Raw genomic sequence first — 20988 nt, 5'->3', positions numbered from 1 at the left:
AGGGCCCTTCTGCTGTCAGGATTAGGTAGGTAGAAGTCAGCAAAGGCTGCTAACTTTGCTAATTGAACAGAAGTTGTGGCGGCTGCTCTGTGTGCTGTCCATGGTCCTGGAACTGCCACCTTTGCTCAACAAGGGCAACGGAATCCTTGTTTTTGCTACAGTCTTCAACCTTGGCCGACAGACGCACTGGGAATAGATTCTGATTTGAGAAACTAGTTGATAATTCCCTGCAAATTGGTCTGTCATGCTTTTTAAGGTTTGTGTGTTCATGGAAAACAGTTTTTAAATTTGCTTTGTGTGTGGATGTGCTCTCTGGCGTCCCCCTCGACTCCTCCAAAGTGTCACAAATGACTTTCCTTGAATTTACCAATTTGCAGGATTAATGTGCTTCTCTCTAGACACCTGTGCCCTAGATAGATTCCAGCCAGCATAACTGTTTCCATTCCTAAACTGTGACCTGTTTTGCAGGCAAAAGAGGCCTGGGTTTTAGGTCACTCCCAATAGGGGCATCCAGCGTGCAAGCTAACTCTTGGCCTTGTTTTATCATGCAGCTGTGTGGAGGAGTACAAGCTGGCTCCTGATGGAAAGTCCTGCCTCATGCTCTCAGATGTCTGCGAGGGCCCCAAGTGCCTCAAGCCTGACTCCAAGTTCAACGACACCCTCTTTGGAGAGATGCTACATGGTTACAACAACCGGACCCAGCATGTGAACCAAGGCCAAGTCTTCCAGATGACGTTTAGGTAAGGGGCAGACACCTGCACTTCACCAGTCAAGTCGCTGACCCAGAACCTGGGCGGGGGAGGGAGCCATGGGTATGTGGGGTAGAGGCCTGGTGCACCGGTCAGCATCTCCTAGACTCACAAGTGCCTGTGCACAAGGTGCCAGAAGGCGGCAGAATCTATTCTCTGGAGTTCCTCTTCCACTGACCAAAGCCTTTGTCTACCCCATCCTCCCATTTTCTAACTCTCCACATATTTTCATTTCAATCTTAAATCATCCTACAAGTATAGTTAATGGAATTCTTAATGTAATTAATCTTCCCATCTATTAAAAAATATCTTATGTAGGCTATTCAGGCAGTTCAAAAATAAAGACATTTAATGAAGTAGAAAATAAAATTCCCATCATCCAGAAATAGCCAGAATCAATATTTTCTTGAACATTCTTAAAACACCTCTCTCTCTCGATCTGTATGTCAATGAGTACACAAACACACAAACATGCCAACTCTCAGGAAAGCTGTTTAGAAATTGCTGTTTTTTTTCTCATTGGTATGTCAAATACCTCTTTCCTTGTTAATAAATACAGACATACATGTGAAATTAAAAGATGAGAGTGCTCCTATATGAGAATAAACAGGAAAGCAACTGGGTTGTCCAAATTATATGAAGATTAGACACGCAGTCTAATTGGGAAAGTCTTCCTGGGAGAGTTGAAGGAACTGGGGCTGTTGTTTCTGCAGATGAGAGGCCTTCGGTGGGATTTATTCATGCATCAAAATCTGAAAGCCATAAGACGATAGCACGAGAAGAACTGAGAACTGTCCCATATGTAAGAAATGTTTATCATTTTAAAAAATATATATGTAGTTTTAGACAGTTTTGCATAACAATGTAATAGGATATTATCACAAAGAAAGCTTCATCTATCGTTTGCGGTCATGTCAACAGAAGTCAGAACTGGTAAGAAACATCACCATCAGAATCATCCTCATCCTGCCAAATAGTTAATAATTGCTTGTAGGAGTGGTAATACTAGCTACTATTTACTAAGAAATACTGTATGCCATGGAGTAGGAAATGGCAACCCACTCCAGTATTCCTGCCTGGAGAAGCTTATGGACAGTGCAGCTGGTGGGCTACAGTCCATGGAATCGCCTGGAGTCGGACGTGACTGAGCGCCTGACACGCACTGTGTGTCAAGCTCCTTACTAAGTATTTTAAGAGCAATGATAGCCACGAACATTAAGTTAGCATATGCTGTGGGCATTCTAGCACTTTCCACCCACTGATTTATGTCATCCTCACCATGGCCCTGTGAAGTAGAGGCTGTTATCATCCTCTTTATACAGATAAGAAGTGGCAGTGTTAAGTAACTTTCCCACATCCCCCTGATGGGAAGTTAAAGAGCCAGGACAGTGCAATTACCACTTCACAATTAAACCCTTTTGAGATACCATGGCCTCCATTTTGCAGTTGAAAATTCTCAATAACAGAGAGGTAAACTGACTGTCTCAAGGTCACCATCTAGTGAGAGGGAAAGTAAGGATTCAGATGTATATCTGACTGACTCCCCAGCCCTGGGCTTATCTTCTAATCCAACATGTCACATCACTTCCCATTTTATAGAACCGAAATGAAAATGTGAATCCCCTGAACTGTTCATCTGTGTCGCTGTCACATGCTTTTGAGCACCTGCAGTGTCCCACCTACCATGCTGGTTACTTGGAACACAATGGGAGATGAGATAAAAATGGCTTTAGACGTCGTGGTGTTTAGATACAGTGTGCATGTGTGTGTGGCATGCAATCTTAAGTACTTAATTTATAGCAGGTATTGTGAAGTAAAAACACAGTGTTCCAGGAAATCAATTAACAGTGGGATCTAATTTAGTTGGAGAGAGTGAGGGGTGGGTACATCCACTGGATTAGAAAGCAATAAGAAGGCTCACAGTCTAGTTTCCAGGGGAAGTGTTATTTAACTAATACTTGGAAGATGAGTGGGAGTTAGCACTGGAAAAGTTTTCAAGCAGAGACAGATGTTCTAAGAGGGAAAGGAACTTGACTGACTTCAGGAAATGAAGAATCTGGTGTGGTTGAAGCTGAGAAAGTAGGGAGGAGTAGTGGGAGGTGAAGGCAGAGTGGTAAGCAATGGCAGATCGTGGGGATCTTGCAGGCTAAGGCTTTACTGTAACAGTAAAGAGGGAAACTCTTAAATGGATAAATGAGGGGGGTATGTCATGATTGCATTGCATTTTTTCAACTTTATGGTAGCTGTGTGGGGAGTAGGTTGCGATGAGAGTGGAAAGGGAGATGGTGGAATGAGGTCGACCAGGTGTCTATTATAGAAGCCACATGAGAATGTTAGCAGTTTTAAGCCAGGATGACAGGAATAAAATTGAGAAAGGAGATTTGGGGATATAGTTGAGTGGGATAATGGACAAGGGCTGGGGAGCAGTTTCAGGCAAAGGGTGAGGTTGAGGGAGGAGTCAAGGGTGATAGAAGTGACTGGCAGTCTCACAACAATTTAATGCAGAATTGAGTTCTCCAACTCCCAGTAATGTTCTTTCTACCATCCAGATGCTCAAGCCAAGACGGATGGCACTCGATCAGAAAAACCCTGAGAGATATTTAAGGGCAATCTGGATGAGCTTCTCAATTCTGAGACTCTAGAATCTTCATTTTCTATCGTTTTAATAGTCTATGAAACCCTGTGTTGAGCATGATGATGGGTAGAATAATGTTGCCTGGAATCGAAAGGAAAAAATCAACTGCCCCTCACCTTCAAGGAAGGAATCTACAAATGTGCAAGAAGACACCCACACAATTAGAAAACAAATATGTGAAAATTGGATTTGCAAAGATATGTTCCAGGGAATGCCAATGGTTTTCAGAGTCCCCATCTGAAGACTTTCAAAAGAAATTAGAAGGAATAAAAAAGGGCTTCCTTAAGGACAAGGCTTAGGAGCTGGAGTTTGAAGTTATGACAAAGACTAGTGCTTCCTGGGAGGGAGAAGAGCTATAGTCCTTTTCCTGTCCAGGAAGGAACATGCAGAAGCCTGGATATACTGATAAATGAGAGGAGAGGGAGAGATAGGAAAGCAAATCTCCAGGTTGACTCAGCTCCAAAACCCAGCCCTATCCATGGCCAGCAGAATCTCTCTGCCTCATCTTTTAATAGTGGTGTTTTACCACATCCCAGTCAGTGTGATATGGGCATATTGCTTGTTTTATGTAGTTTGATTGCTCATAGCAACCATCAGAGTGACTGGCATGTGATGCATGATCAAATCCACAAGTTCCCACTCTCAAGGGTGAAGATTAGCTTGGTCAAAATGAAGGACACAGATTGGGAAGTAAGGTCCTGGATCCTGAAGGGGCATCCTGGAATCTCAGGATCTCATTTGCATGTGGGGAAGGGCCTTGGCTAAGGTCACAAACAAGTCATTTGAGAACTGGCCTTTGAACTCAGATCTCCTGATTATCCAGCAGGCATGCCTTCCCCCTATCAATAGACTGGTTGATAAGAGAGAGCTTGGCTCCTTGAAGGCTGATCTGGGAGTTTCTGGGCTCACATGGAATGTCATCCCCATCAGGAGTCTTCCTTCTGCCCCAACCCTCTGTTTATTGTTCCCTTCAGTCTTGGGTTATCCCTGAATAGCTAGGGCCAGTTCACCCTGATTTGCTCATGGAAGGGAGTATAGTGAACAGGTCACGCTCTTCTCTTTTGACAACAGCCTCCAGATTTAGGGAACTCCCTAGACTCCCATTATATTAGAATAGCCCATTTCACTTCAGCTCACTCATCCTTGGCTTCAGTTAAACTTTCTTTGCAATTATTTCTGTCCCCAGACCATGTCGCCACTTGGAGCCCCACACTAAGGCGGTCGACTTCCCTCTGTGGGAAGGTGAGTGGCTTCTAATGAGTCTAAATTTATCTCTTTCAAAAGTCTCCTTTCCTGAGCCCCAGATAAGGAGGAGCTGCGGCTCTTTGTCCTTCAGGTTCCAGAAGGCAGGCCTGTACATCTTTTCAGCACCAAAGGCTGTTGGCATTTCTCTCCTGCCCTTCATCCTTCCCTCCCTCCTTCAAGTAATCTCCGGTCCAGCCCTCCAGAGTAACCAGCAGGCACCCCACCAGTTGTCTTCCCATATGTCCCATTTCCTGACAGCTGCCTAGCCTGGCCTGCAATTTCAAACTCCCTCCCAGTTGCAGACTCTGCTCTGTGGCAGTCGCAGTGTGGCTTTGTACTCCCACCCCCTGCCCCCACCTGGATGCCCACACCTAGCAACTGCTGACGGAGACAGGTCTGCTTCTCATGTCCTCTCTCAAATCTCTGAAAGCACAACCTGGATTTCTGCTTTACAGAAGTCTTGCATTTCAAGTTTCTGAACTGGGCAAGGTCTTAAAGATCGACAGATGTTCACCCCTTATCGTGTAGCTGGGGAAACTGAGGCCCAGGGATGGATATTATTTACCCAGTGCTTGTCATGATTGGAGAAGGAAATGACAACCCACTCCAGTATTCTTGCCTGTAAAATCCCATGGGCCACAGTCCATGGGGTCACAGAGTTGGACATGACTGGGCAACTTCACTTTGTCATTATCTGGGGCCCCTCTGAGACTGAAAGTTTGAGTCTGTGACTCCCAAACCACTGTTCTCCTGACCTCTGGTTCTGTTACAAGTGATGTAGGTCACTTCTTCATGTCCCCATGTTAGCACGTGGTAAGAAGGGCCACCTGCTTCACTCCGCTTCTAGCAGAGGACTGCTTCTAGTGAGGATGTGGCTGCCCTTGGGGGCTGCCAGACTCATAATGCAGAGAAGGCAATGGCACCCCACTCCAGTACTTTTGCCTGGAAAATCTCATGGACGGAGGAGCCTGCTAGGCTGCAGTCCATGGGGTCACTAAGAGTTGGACACGACTGGGCGACTTCACTTTCACTTTTCACTTTCACACATTGGAGAAGGAAATGGCAACCCACTCCAGTGTTCTTGCCTGGAGAATCCCAGGGACAGGGGAGCCTGGTGGGCTGCCATCTGTGGGGTCGCACAGAGTTGGACATGACTGAAGCGACTTAGCAGCAGCAGCAGCAGACTCATAATGAAGGAGGGATCTTAGGCAAACCCCACTTCCATAGACGTGACTCTGCAGGAACCCGACCCCCTTCCTAGCCACCTCCTAGGTTGTCGCATGTAGAATGCAGCTCATCTCGGAGAGGAGCACGTGGAGAGTTTAGGACCTGACACGTCCAGGAATCACCCGCTATGTGGGAGGATGAAGTAGGGTGAGAGTGATAAGGAGAAGCAGGCAGAGGGACAAAGCAGAGTCATGGAGAGAGAATTAAGTGGGAATCAGAGTGACAGGAGGGACTAAGGCACAGAAAGGGTTAAAGAGATACAGAGGATTAACAAGGGCTAAAGAGATGAGTAGTTAAATGGTGAAAGGTGAAGGAGTTAGGGAGGCGTGAAAGATGAAAGGCTTAAAGGAGAGCTGAAATGATAGAGAAAAGGACAGACTAAAGTCACAATATCATTTACTCCCAGGAGGGAGTAAGTGTTGTTTTAAGAGTCTGCATGGTGTTAAGAGAGAGCTCTGGATTAGGAATCAGGTTCAGATGGATTATGAAAGCACATGAAAGCCTTTGGTAAAATGCCAAGTTCTGAGGAAATGTGAAAAGTCAAATATCTCACCTCTGAATTGCCCCCAAACTCAGAAAATGATGCTAAGCTTCACTGTTTCTAATCCCTTCTGGTGAACTCTGTTGGTCCTAATGACCCTTGCAGGCTCGCCTTCAGAATTCCCTCCCCTCAACTCTTGATGAGGAGGAGCCTGGCAGAGACTGTCAGAATGAGAGAAACTCACAGGAGCTTGGTGGTGGTGGTTGTTTCATTTGTTGGTTTGTATTTTACTTCCCCCTTCTCTCCCATCCTTATTCATTCTGCCTCATTTTTATTATAAAGAAAGGTCAACTTCGGTTATAGGTGGCAGAAATTTAGATAAACATCAGTCAAGGACTGTTATTGAGGCTGGAGTCTCAGAAGTTGCAGCGAGGAGAAATTGCTTTGGGAATGGGGGCTGAGCAAATACAATGGTACATTTTTCAAATGCCTCATCAAGAAGAAGATGGTTCTGCCAGCCGCAGACACTGGCTCATAGGCCTTCCCAAATGACCTCCAAAGAATGTAAGGAGCTCATGAAAGATTTACTAGAAAGGCTGTTTCTAGTCTGGGTTGCTTATCAGACATGCATGCTGTACAGATGAATAAGATGACAATTTGGGTAAGATGTGGCATTCAGGATGAAGCACCACCAACCCACGCCTGGTGAAGCAGAAGGATTTTCTTAAAAGATTTGAGGAAAGCTGGCTTTCACTTGTGGCGCCCACTTGTTCCCCCGCTGAAGGTCCTGAGTCACGTCTTATTAAGTGGCTCCAAAGCTGTGGTTTCTCTGCTGCCTTCCTGGGACATGGTTAATTGTACATGCTGCTCTTGATCATTCCCTGTTCCCTACTCTTTAATCATGTGCGTACTTTTTTATTTGCCAGGTCCTATACTACATTCCCTATGTTTTCTCACTTAATCTTTCCAAGACCTGTTGCGAAGTAGCCCTTGACAACTTGGTTTTACAAAAAAAAGAAAAAGAAATGAATATGTCAGTCAGACTGCATTATACTGTGTCTTGGTAACACATGATTTCAAAACCTCAGAGGCATCACAGAAAAGTCTGTGTGTTGCTCATACCACACACTCTGGAGAGAATCACAGCAGTTGTGCTCATTCTGGTGTTTGGGAATCTGGACTGACAGAACATTATCTTCATGTGCTTCCATGAATGCTGTCATAGTGGGGATGGAACTTGGCTTCCCTACTGCCTCCTAGAGGGCACATTCTGCTCACACTCCTTTGGGCACCTTAAGTCTTATGGTCATGGTGCAGAGACCCAGAAATATGTGGGACATCAATACTCTTCACCACACTGAGGTTCAGAGATGTTAGGCTACCTAGCCTGATAGTCATACAGCTAAACCAAAGCCCACTCAGCAGTGCTGCCTCCCAGACTCCCAGGATGCTCCTACTTCATATCAGCCCCTTGAGAACTATAATTAGACTTCTGTTCTCTTGTCAATTTTCTTCATTCAATTCACAAAGAACCATAGACTTTATAGATGGGAGAACTTTGGAGAACAGTTTGTATAAACCCCTCCATTTGTCAGTGAGGTGCCTGAGGGAATTTAAGTGAATTACCTAAAATCACATGTAACTAGTGAATGAATAAGCCAGGCCTCCAACCCCCAGTCTCTTGGGCTTCTCTGTATTCACTCACAAGATTTAGGTATATAGTATCTACCTCCTCCACTGTACAGATGGTACCACCAAGGCCAAGGTTCCATAAAGAATTAACAGCAGATCCAGGCCTGGAAGCTGTTTTTCTGCACTCTTAGGCCTGAGTGTTTTGTAATATACCACAATCTTATTGTAAAAAGAAAAAAAAAGCAAAGGAGGTAGGTAGTGGAGAAATTATCAATTGAAAGTAGTATAGCTTTTGATTTTCAAGGACATTCCCAAGCCTCTCTATTTAGTAACATTCTAGCTCTTGGTGAAATCTTCAAATGACCACCTGGAGACACAGCTATGTGCTGCCTTCTCTGGGGGATTGATGGTGAGATCTTGGAAGTGGACTGAGGGACAGAACTTGGTGGCTGGATCACAAGAGTCCCAAGGGCTCTTTTCCCTGGGGTCCTCACTCCTTGGCTGGCTGTGAAGAGTCTCCTTCTGTGTCCCCATTTTTCCAAGGTTTACTAACGTCAGGCCTGACATGTCGGTGTGTACCTTAGGTGAGAAGGTCTTCATTCCTGTTCTGCCACTTCCTGGTGATCACTCTTGGCCATTCTCTCCTTCTGATTCCTGTTGTCCCTTCTGTATATTAAGGAGAGGGCAGAGCTCAGGTGAAGACTGAGGGCTTCTGACCTAGATAGAATATAGCACTTTTTTTACTCAGCTTCATAGCTAGTGAAATCTTTCCTGCTCCTCTGATCATAAGAATCACCTTGCGCTGTTCTGAGACCCACCAATCAATTTTCTTTCCCCAGATAAGGGACCTGGGAAAATGAATTTCCACTGTATCCCAAGGTGGTTCACATGACCTACCAATCTGGGGATGCTGTTGTTATTTAGTTGCTAAGTTGTGTCCAACTCTGTGACCCCATGGACTGAAGCACACCAGGCTTCCCTGTCCTTCAGTATCTCTCAGAGTTTGCTCAAATTCATGTCCATTGAGTCCGTGATGCTATCTAACCATCTCATCCTCTGCCACCCCCTTTTCCTCCTGCCCTCAATCTTTCCCAGCATCAGGGTCTTTTCCAGTGAATGGGCTCTTTGCATCAGGTGGCCAAAGTATTGGAGCTTCAGCTTCAGCATCAGTCCTTCCAATGAATATTCAGGGTTGATTTCCTTTAGGATTGATTGGTTGGATCTCCTTGCAGTTCAAAGGACTCTCAAGAGTCTTCTCCAGCACCACAGTTAAAAAGCATCAGTTCTTCCTTGCAGAGCCTTCTCGAGGGTCCAGCTCCCACATCTGTACATGGCTACTGGAAAACGCATAGCTTTGACTATGTGGACCTTTGTCAGCAAAGTGATGTCTTGGCTTTTTAATATGCTGTCTAGTTTTCTTATAGCTTTCCTTTCAAGGAACAAGCATTTTAATTTCATGGCTGCATATCTAAGATGCCAGGTTCTAGAGTCTGAGTCCTAACTTGCCACTTGTCAATGGTCTGACCTTGGGTGCATTAGTTCATTAAGCTCACCTTTCTCATCTCTACATTAGGAATAATAACAAGACCCACTTCCTGGTGATACTGTGATGATTAAATGAGATTGACCCCTGTTTTGTTCCTATTCTAAGCAGATGGGGAGGACCGTGGTGCCACAGCAAGTGGCCAAATCAGTAACTAAAGAGGAGTCTTAGGCAAATGCCATCCTTGTGTGCACAGTTCTGCAGGCACGTGATCCCATTCTTGGCTGTGATTCAACACAAGGTGTCAGGGTGACACCACGAGAAGGAACAGCATCCGAATCCCACACCTGCCATTTCCTGGCTGTGTGACTTTGAACTTATCTCTTAATCTCTCTGAACTGCAAGATCTTCAACAGTGAAAGTGGGTTTTACCCCCAAGATATCCTCAAAGAGCTATTTGTTGTTCAGTTGCTAAGCCAGCTTTTTCATTCTCCTCTTTCACTTTCATCAAGAGACTCTTTAGTTCCTCTTCATTTTCTGCCATTAATGTGGTATCATCTGCATATCTGAAGTTGTTGATATTTCTCCCAGCAATATTGATTCCAGTTTGTGCTTCATTCAGCCTGGCATTCCGCATGATGTACTCTACATATAAGTTAAATAAGCAGGGTGACAATATACAGCCTTGACATACTCCTTTCCCAATTCTAAACCAGTTTGTTGTTCCATGTCTGGTTCTAACTGTTGCTTCTTGATCTGCATACAGGTTTCTCAGAATTTTCTTGAGAAAATTCTCAAGAATTTTCCACAGTTTGTTGTGATCCACACAAAAGCTTTAGCGTAGTCAGTGAAGCAGAAGTAGATGTATTTTTCTGGAATTCTCTTGCTTTTTCTATGATCCAGCATATGTTGGCAATTTGATCTCTGGTTCGTCTGCCTTTTCTAAATCCAGGTTGAACATCTGGAAGTTCTCAGTTCACGTACTGCTGAAGCCTAGCTTGAAGGATTTTGAGGATAATCTTACTAGTGTCATGTGAAAAGAGCTATAGTAGGGATTTTAAAAGCTAATAAGCAAGGTCCTAGATGCAGTAGGCTTTCAGTAAACGTGGTTTTCTCTTCTTCCAATTGCATTCCTTTCCCCACAATCCCAAAAGCCATGCTGTAGATGAAGACGTTTTCTGGGGCATTCCCTCAGATCTCATCTCTGGACTGGAGTCATGGCCATCCTCCCAACTTCTTCCAACTAACCTCTACAGGTGTTTTGGTGAATACATTGCTTTGGTGAAATGCCCAGCACAGAGATAGAAATGTAGCCCTTCATGCTTGCTCCATGGGCCTGTTGGAGGTAGACAGTTCAGCCAGCAGTGTGAGATGGGGTAGCAGCCAAGGTCACCTTCTTGTGGGGGTATTTATCCAGCCTCTGCAAAGATAAATCTAGCCGATGTGCTGTATCACCCCCGTCCTATAGGATAGCCCCCTTTGTTTCTGTCTGAATGACCTACAGTAAAATATATATAAATAGAAATGTGAAATTTAGATGCTCATGTGTGCCCCATGTGGAACTTGATAACCTGGGCTGAGATCCAAAAGTTCCAGAACTATGTTTATCTACCTCCTCTGGGGTGATATTAAAAATATTTAATGAATGGCATAGAATTGGCTTTGACCAATTGAAAAGGATGTCTGTCCCAAGAGAACGAAGGTTCAGCAGGAAGCCCTACTGGACCCTCGATCAGTCTTGATCACAACCAGCTTTTCTGATTTTCTCCCCCTTCTCTCAACTCATCACATGTTCTGGTATGTTTCTCGATGCCTTTAAGCATGATTGATATTATAAAGCTATTCTTTTCTTTTTGCAGCTGGTTTCTGAGGGGCATAGGCAGATATTCCTCTTGTGGCACATGTGAACAGAGCAGGCTGCCTGTTCCATGAGAAAACTGAAGCTTAGAAAAGGGAGCTGTGGCTTCCATGGTGCCATGTGCCGGTGGTCTGAAACCATATGACCGTCAAAGAACAGGAAACCAAATAATAGCTCATCATCTTCATCATGCACGAAGCCTCCATCTAAAGATAGGACTTTCCCATATGTCTGCTTAGAGCCAGGACTCAGCACACAAGAAATGTGCCAGTGTTTCTCAAACCCTTCCGTGCACAAAGATGTCAGGGGGTCCTGCTAAAACACAGGCTCTGGTTGGGTTGTGGGGAAGGCCTGAGACTCCGCATTTCAAATGAACTCCTGGGTCTGAGGACCAGTTTGAATAGCAGACTGTTAAGCTGGACTTTATGCTAAATGTGATGTCAGGTTAGGCCTGAGGCTAGAGAAGGATGGCTGCCCCTCCACTTACCTGTTTGAAAGCAGCAACTGAGTCCCAAGACCATTGGTGCTGGGATACCACGGAGTCCCAAAGGAGTCTCCCCCTAGAGTGACCAAGTGCAGGGATGGTTTTGGACTTGCAGCAGCCGGGGTGGACAGTGCTGTCCTGCAATTCAAGAGGCCCCTAGTGCATAATGCAGCATAATTCATTCTCTACATCCGTTTGTCGGCTCTGCTCACTGATGGGTACAGGGATGCTGAGCATCAGTACCAGTGGGGGAGGCACTAATCTTGTCTCCAGTGTCCTGAAGCTGCAGTTGGGTGCCCACATCTGAGTCCCCTCCATCTGCCCGCTCTACAGTTCCAGCCATCATCAGATGCCGTGGAAAATACTTTCCAGTGGAGAGCTGAGCTGCAGTCTGCCTTAGATCAGAGGTAGAAGTCAGACTCCTTGAAAATCTGTGAGAAATCCATTTGGGAAGGGACATTAGTCTGGGCGAAGCTTTATTATTCTTAAGTGCTGAGACCAAAATCTCATACCGTCAACACTCATTAGTTTAATTGGGGACAGAAAGAGAGTAGTAAAATTAAGACCTAGTGGAAGATGCTTTTTATTTATTTATTTTTGTGGGGAGCTGGGAATTGCAATCCATTTTTAAACAAGGCCTCTCCAATCTCCCTCCCTAATTATAGAAAGAGAAGAAAGAAGAATAGCTGCTTTATTTTTAAAAAACATTTTATTGTCACTGTTCACATTGCTAAATATATCACGCGTGGTCATTTTATAAGGAAAACAAATTATACACAGCGTATTTTGAATTCTCCGACTACCCTGAAGGTACATCTCTTGTCTGCAAAAGGTGCTGAAACAGCCAGGTCCATTTCACTTCTCTTTCCAGTTTTCTACTCAACCTCCCCCTCCTTTTGGTTTTAACTTTCAAAATCCCTGACTACATTCTTTTTTTCTTGGAGGGGGATACTTATTGGGACCACTGAGGCATCTGAACCAGAGAGAGTTTTTAAGGAACCAGTTTCATTACACTCAGAGGCAGGCAGTAACTCAGGCTGGTCTGAGTACTCAGAAGGAAAAGTCGGTAGGGAAGCTTCGGAGCAGATAAGGATAGATTGTAATTAGCACAGTAATTGTAATTAGCAGAGCAATTGTAATTAGCACAGTGATTGTTTGTTCATAATGGGTGCTTCCAAAGTGACTCCAGGCAGTTTGTTCTCTTAAGTGTCTTCTGCCATTTCCCCGGTGATCTTGTTTACACTGCTAATGTACTAATGTGCTTAGCAATCTCTTTTATAAATAAACACTCCGAAGGTACAAGCCAACCCAGCCCCTGGCCAAGCATTATATATCCTTAATTAATGGAGTCCACAGCACTGAAAATTTACTATATTTGCATTATGCTAAGGCAATGCCTGTATATTACTCTCTGAAGAAATCACACTTCAGAAGTCATTTGTTACTGTTATTGTCATTCTGCTAATTATGTGAGGGAATGGGGTGTCGCCACAGGACTGCACTTGAGGTCAGAGATTGCAGTCCTGGCTTTACTACTTATTCTGATTTGTTATTTAATAGGTTTTCATTAAACAACACCTCTGATGTATTGTGTGTGGGGGATGAAAAGACAGAGCTAGGCAAGGTCCCTACTCTGATGTAAATGGACCGCTGGCCCAGCCTTGGTGTCCTAAGCAGCAGGGAAGACTTCCTGACAGAGATGCTAGCTGAAACCTGGAGGATGTGATGAATAGTGAGCTATGTGGGAGAGTGCTCCAGGCAAGTAAAGGCACAGAACGTCAGCAGACACGAACATCAGGGTGGATCATGAAGAGGGTGCGGGGATGGGATAGTAGAAATAAACCATGATGAACCATGGACCTTCGATCAGGAAGGGTTATTTAAGCACCACAATAATGGGGCCATTACTGGCTGTGAGACTCTGCACGGTCTTCTAACCTTTCTGAGCCCAGACTGCTCACCACTAAATCAGGGAACATAATAATACCAATCCCACTGGAGAATTACGGTGGAGAGGGAGAGGTGATGAGAAAAGCCAGGTTAAAATGCTCTGCAAAGTGTAAAGACGTGTGCAAATGTTAGTGACATTTTCCTAACATGAATCTGAGCATCTGTGAGATACCACTCACTCCAAAATTATGTGCTGGAGTGTGCATCCTGGCACATTGGAGATCATGTGAGATGCAAATTCATCAGCATTCCTTTCTTTGTATTCCTTCCAGAGAAATGCAAAAGTAAATCTATTCTAAGCTCACATTAATAAGCCTACGCATGTGAATCAAGAAAATTAATTTTTAGGGAAATATTTCCATCTCAGGGAGATGCCCTGAATAGAAATGTATTTAGTAACAATTCAATGAAAGATACGATCACAGTTTATTAGATGTGAATTAATACAGAAAGCTCCAAGGGCAGTGGCTGGGGTTTTATGTAATATTACCACTGAAAAATTACTATTAATGATAACATAGTGAAACACCTCAAAGGTGGCTTTTAAGAGTCCAAAATGAGCATTTATTTTTATGTCTCATAAGATCCTCCGAGGAGCCCATTAAGTAGACAATTAATTAGCAGGCACATGCCAGGAGCTTATTGTGCAGGCATTTGGGTGCCCCAGTCCTGGTTAATTCAGTGTATCCCTAACCACTTTGAAAGAACCTTAACCTCGAATCAGCCAGCCACCTCTCCATCCCCCCACTGTGAATGTCCTAATTCTTTGACCTTGAAGCTATTTAGCTTGTTTTGAATGCTTTCCAGAGTCAGAGGCAAGAGAAAGGATAAGAGGGATTGGTCTCCCTGGCCATCTCATAGCTGAGGGAACTAAAGCTATACCAAGGGACACCTTTCCAGTTTTCTGTTAATTAACAAACTACTTCCAAGGAGTTATTGAGGACCCAGTCACTGGAAAGATACAAGCCCAGAAGCCATACCAGCATCTTGCAGCTGTACTTGCAAAGAAGGTAGAAACTCAGCTTGAAATTAAACTAAGCTGCAATTACATTCTCCTTCAGCCCTGTGATTCAATCAATTAATATACATTGAGTACTTATTATGTGCTAGGTTCTGGAGATGCAAGCTGAACAAGACTCACAGAGTTCAACATTAGTGCAAAGGGGAAAAGAATGTTCTTTTCCTTGGTATTATCTTAAGTCTGTGCTTGTTAACTTTTTCCTTTCTCAAGGGTCTGGGATCCATCTCTGTGAAATATAATCATCAATGAAGAAAGCAGAGACATACGTTGCAAATTCAGGAGTCATTGTCCTGGGTGGGGCATATCCCCTTTGTCCATCTCCCACTGAAGTCCCCCAATACCTTTCTACTCACTCACCCCAGCCTTAAAAAGTTTCCTGCTCTTTGTTTCAGTGAAATGGAGTTCAGACTTGTCACCCCTATTGCAGTAACCTTGAATAAGATCAGATTCAGATTGCTTTAGTTTTTTGGTTTTTTTTCCTCCTGATCCAGGATATCATCTAGTGCTCCATCAGAGCAAACTGGTCCTGGACAATGTCTGTTGAGGAAGACTTTATTTGAGGCTGTTGCAATCAAGGGAGGGAGGTCTAGACTCGGTTGCATTGAAGCAAAGCTGAGGCTATGGGAGTGGAGAAGTCCTGAAGGGCTTGAGGGCGAGGGGGACCAGGGGGCTCTGCCTCACACAGTGCAGTGGTTTCTGAATTTACAACTCTGTTGCTCTGCTTTTTTCATTGATGATCACATTCAAAGAGATGACTCCCAGATCCTTGAGAAAGACATTCTTGGGTTATAAAACTGGCAAGAGGCTTTTTAAAAGATTTACATATCACAGGGCAGAGAAGAAATTTACAGTGATGAGTCGTCTGAAGGAAATGCTCTAAAAAAAGGAGTCAGGGACCCAGACCTGAAGAAGCAGCCTGCCTGAAGTCTGACCAAGTTGGGCCATCTCAGTAAGCCAGCTCAGCCATCGCCTTGCCTTCAGCTGTTCGTCTCCTTAGGCTCCACTTGGCTGTGACAGTTGGGCGGGCTCGTTGTTTTAACTGATTTTTTTAAATAGGCATTACATTTACAGAGTTCAAGGATAAAAACAATATAGAAGCCATCCACAGGGAGTCCAGTCTAGGGCTCCATGATGACCTAGAGGGACGAGTTGGGGGGAAGGGAGGGAGGCTCAAAAGGGAAGTGATGCACCTATAATTATGGCTGATTCACATTGCTGCATGACAGAAACCAACGCAAAATGTAAAAATTAAAAAAATCCAGTGAGGAATGGAATTCCTTTCCATGTTTCTCTCTTTTCGTTTTCTGCTACCTCCTCCTCACTATTATTAGTTTCTTGGGTATTTTTCCAGTGGTTCTTTATATAAATTCAAACAAATAAGATTAAATACCCTTCTCCCTTTTCTGTCACAAAAGATGCATAAAATATATTGTTTTTTACACATCCTCCCCACTTAGTTATATTTCTTAAAGATCTCTCCGCGGGAAATACATTTTTCAGCAGTAACACAAAGAACATTCTAATGTTGGGGGTTGGAATCCCACTGGTGAATACCACACCACTGTGGAAACACCAGGACCTCAGGGAGATGGGGAAACCTGGGCTGTGAGGGTGTGCGACTCCACTTCTTGGGCTGTTGGGCCTCACACAGATGATGCAGGTGCTGCCGTCTTTCTTGGCCTAATCTCTTCATATGTAAAATAAGCACCTTCCACCTCATTGTGTTGCTGTGAGAAAACTAAGATAAGAAATATAAGGAACCTGATCCTTGAATAAAAGTAACTGCAGTGGTAGTAGTAACAGTCATAGCAAGACCTATTATTATTAATAGTAATAATATATAGCGTTTACCCTCCACCAGGTACCACTGTATCTTCATTCCATCAACAATTAAATACCTGTTAGATGCCACTCATGGTTCTAGGGAACCAGGACTCAACAGAACAAAATGCATAAAAACCCTGCCCTCGTGTCCACATACCACATTTTCTTTATCCATTCATCTGCTGATGGACATTTAGGTTGATTCCATGGTTTGGCCGTTGTAAATAGTGCTGCAGGGAACATTGGGGTGCATGTGCCTTTTTGAATTATGGTTTTCTCAGGGTATGTGACCAGGAATGGGATTGTTGGGTCATATGGTAGTTTATTTTTAGTTTTTTGAAGAATCTCCATGCTGTTTTCCACAGTGACTGTTTCAATTTACATTCCCACCAACAGTGCAAGAAGCTCTCCTTTTCTCCACACCCTTTCCAGCATTTATTGCTTGTAGATTTTTTGATGATGGCCATTCTGACTTGTGTGAAGTGATACCTCATTGTCATTTAAATCTGCATTTCTCTAATAATTCTTGATGCCGATCATCTTTTTATGTGACTCTTGGACAACTATGTCTTCTTTGGAGAAATGTCTATTTAGGGCTTCTGCACACTTTTTAATTGAGTTGTTTCTTCTTTTGATATTAAGCTGCATGAGCTACTTGAATATTTTGACATTTAATCCCTTACCAGTTGGGACTGACATACATACCCTACCCTGTGTAAAATAGCCAGCTAGTAGGAACTTGCTGTAGAGTACAGAGAGCTCAGCTTGGCGCTCTGTGATGACCTAGACGGGTGCGATGGTGGGTAGGGTGAGAGGGGGATTCAGAGGGGGGAGGTGTGTATGCATATAGCTGACTCACGATGTTGTACAGCAGAACCTAACACAACACTGTAAAGCAGTGAAAACAAACAACAAGACCCCTGGCCTCATGAGTGATCGTCTAGTGTGGGAGATAACCAACAAATAAATACATATTATGTCAAGTGTATACACTGTGGAGGAAGCAGGAGCAGGAGGCTGGCGTGCGCTAGGCAGGGGATTCTACTTAATACAGGCTGGACAGGGAAGCCCTCTTTAGATAAGGTGACATTCATGCACAGATCTTAACAAGTGAGGTGGTCAGTCTTGCAGATACATAGGGACAAGCTTCCAGGCAGAGGGCACAGTGAGTTCGCAGACCCTTCACACATTCCATGAACAAAAAGGAGTCCAGAGGTGCATGGAAAGAAGTGAGAGAGCAGGCGAGTGGTAGGGGAAAGGGCTAGAAATAAAAAGGTAATGGATGTCAAGAGGGGCGGTGTGGCGGTTTGTAGAGGGCCCTGAGCCACATGGGCCCAGTGCCTTGGATTTTACTCTGAGCGAGAAGAGAAAGAAGCCCACACATGGTCTGAGCAGAAGTGGGCTATAATACCACTCACATTTTTAAAAGGCCACTCCATCTGGGGTGTGAAGAATCGACTTTGGTGGGCAGGGTGGAAGCACGGAAAGCAGTTCCAGGGCTTTTGCAGTGGCCCAGGTAAAAGGCAGTGGAGCCTGGTGGTAGGTGTCCACAGGGCGAGAGTTGGGTGTATCCTCAAGGTAGCACCATCGGGTGTACTGATGAGGGGGAGCAAGGAGGGGCGCAGGCTAGCTCCCCGCTTCTGGCTTGAGCAGCTGGAAAGGAGGAGCCGTTGTTGGCAACAGGACGGTGGGAGCAAGCACAAGGGAGGGGAGTAGAAATAGACATGTGTCTGTGACCACGTTAAACAATGAGCTCGATTGTGGAAGATCCCAGACATTTATAACTGTAGAGAGTAGTGTAGTAAAACCCTAGGGACTCATCACCCTGGGGCTTCCCTGGTATCTCAGAAGGTAAAGAATCTGCCTGCAATGAGGGAGACCCAGTTTTGATCCCTGGGTCAGGAAGATCTCCAGGAAAAGGGAATGGCTGCCCACTCTAGCATTCTTGCCTGGAGAATTCCGTGGACACAGGAGCGTGGCAGGTTACAGTCCATGGGGTCACAAAGAATCAGACTAGACTGAGTGACTAATGCTTTCACTTTTCACTCATCACCCTGCTTCAGTCATCTGGTTATGTCTAATATATATCCTCATTAAGATGTCAGGAAGCCAGTCCAGCAGAAGAGAGATCAGACTGGAAACACATGTTGTAGATTATTTAGCCTGTAGATGGCATAAAAGAAATAAGAGGAACAAGTTCACCAGGGAGGAGATAGACAAGGGCAGGACCTGAGCCCCTAACCCAGGGGCTCCCATACTTGAAGGTCAGAGGGTTAAAGAGCCTTCAACACAGGAGGCTGGGGAGGAGTCCCCAGTAACATACAAGGAGAAGCCAGGATTAGCTCTGCCTGTTTAAACCCACTCAGTTCTTACAACAGTGTGACTTAAAGACGTGACACTCGTTTTCTTAATGCCATCCAGCTTGCAAAGGGTGGAGCCCGGATTGGGATGTAGGCAGTCTGGCTGTAAACCCAAACTCAAATATCCATCTACCCCATCCCTTCCACCACAGAGCCGCACGCTCCACTGCCTCCGTAGCACTGTGCCAGGCTGAGGGACTTGACGGGGGTGGCAGTCGGGGAGAGGGAGAATGTTATAAAAACAGCCACATTAAAAGATGACTACCAGTGCAGGATGTTATGTGTGTGATCGACCAGCAAATTATCTTAGTCAATAATTCAACGCTGCCTAATAATATTAATGATGATAATAATTGCTATTTACTGAGCATTATCTATGGGTCAGATACAATGTGAAGTGCTTCAAATGTTGTATCTTCTTTAATCCTCACAAGTTTATGAAGATGAACCAATGTTACATCCGTTCTGCATATAAAGGCACTGTGGTAACTGAGTTTAGAAAGTGGTGGTGATGAATTTGCTCTGCCCCACTGAGGCGTTTACGATGCATTATTCAGAAGGCAAGGGCGGAAGGAAGGGCGGTGAGCTTTGGGGTCAAGTAGAAGTGGATTCAAATCCTAGCTCTCTGCAATGTGGTTTTGAGTATTTAAAGTCTTAGTTTCCTTGTATGAGAAAATGCAAAAAAAACCCCAAAAATCGTAGGTCTGGTCCTTGTACTCTTTTTCCTCTGAAATACTTGTAGAAATCCAAATTAAATTCATATTTCTGTGATTCTTGAAATGAAACCTAGAAATGAGACCTATTAAAATGGACCCAGAATCATTATTGAATGTTCATAGTAAGTCCCCATATGTACATGTACGCTCAGTCATTTCTAACTCTTTGCAACCCCATGGACTATAGCCTGCCAGGTACCTCTGTTGCTGGGATTTTCCAGGCAGTAATACTGGAGTGGGTTGCCATTTCCTTCTCCAGGGGATCTTTCCGACCCAGGGATGGAACCCACATCTCTTGTGTCTCCTGCACTGGCAGGTGAGTTCTTTAGCAGCTGAGCCACCAGGAAGGCCTTGGTAAGTCCCCAAGGCCTAGCAGAGTGTCTACATGCCTAAGGTCTCAGCAAGTGGTAGCTGTAACTTACGCGCTGATTTTGTCTGTGGATAGAGTATATGAGATTTGTGGGTCAGAGTAGCTTTCGTGCCCACCCAGGACTGGAAACTTCCCTCAGTCATGATGCGTTACACCCTTTATATTCCTTTGTATTTCCATATATATATATATATATATATATATATATATATATATATATATATATATATATATAATATGCTCCTTTATATTTCCGTTTTCTTTGGTGAAGCTGAGGCTGACTGATGAGACTGTGGCTTTGGACTCAGGCAGACCTGGAACTGAATTCACCCTCTGTTGCTATTAGCTACATCATGGGTCCTCAATCGCTGGGATCAAATGCCTGATAATGTGAGGTGGAGCTGATATAATAGAAATAAAGTGTACAATAAATGTAATGCACTTGAATCATCCTAAAACCAACCCCTCCGCCCCCCAGTCCATGGAAAAACTGTCTTCCATGAAATCCTGGTACCAGAAAGGTTGGGGACCCTGAGCTGTGTGAGCTTGGTCAGGTCATCTGACCTCTCTGAACTTTATTGTGCTTGCTTGTACAAAGTGGTTATATTAACTGCCTGATTGGTCAGGTGGTAAATAATATGTGGCCTTTAAATCAACTGATCCATGGTAGATACTCAGTACTGGCTACTTATTTTTCCTTCTTACCCTCAAGGCAGAAACCATGTTGATTTGTATGCCCAGTGATAACAAAAAACAGAGCTTAATGCATGGGAAGTGATTAACAGCTTAGAAGGCAGGAGAAAAGGAAAGGGAAAAAAAAGTGGGGGGAAAGGGAAGAAAAAAGGAAGGGAGGAAAGGAAAGGAAGACAGGAAGAAAGTAAGTCAGAAAAGGTTCTGTTATTAGGACTCATTTTAAAAAAAGAAACCATTTCATTCATTCACTGAACAGATAT

At 44.3% G+C, this 20988-nt stretch overlaps 1 protein-coding gene across 4 annotated transcripts in view; it reads left to right on the top strand.

Annotated features, from left to right (window-relative positions):
• Positions 1-20988, top strand: part of ASTN2 (astrotactin 2) — a 1047916-nt gene that overhangs the window by 685631 nt on the left and 341297 nt on the right. For all 4 annotated transcript variants that reach the window (XM_024996359.2, XM_024996356.2, XM_024996355.2 and 1 more), the window contains one exon: positions 552-740. In XM_024996359.2, coding sequence (XP_024852127.1) covers positions 552-740 — 189 coding nt within the window. The remainder of the gene's footprint in view (positions 1-551; positions 741-20988) is intronic.

The sequence above is a fragment of the Bos taurus genome, chromosome 8, assembly GCF_002263795.3.
Source record: "Bos taurus isolate L1 Dominette 01449 registration number 42190680 breed Hereford chromosome 8, ARS-UCD2.0, whole genome shotgun sequence".
NCBI lineage: Eukaryota > Metazoa > Chordata > Mammalia > Artiodactyla > Bovidae > Bos > Bos taurus.
Note: the sequence above shows the minus strand (reverse complement) of the source record. Positions and strands in the feature narration are given on the sequence as shown.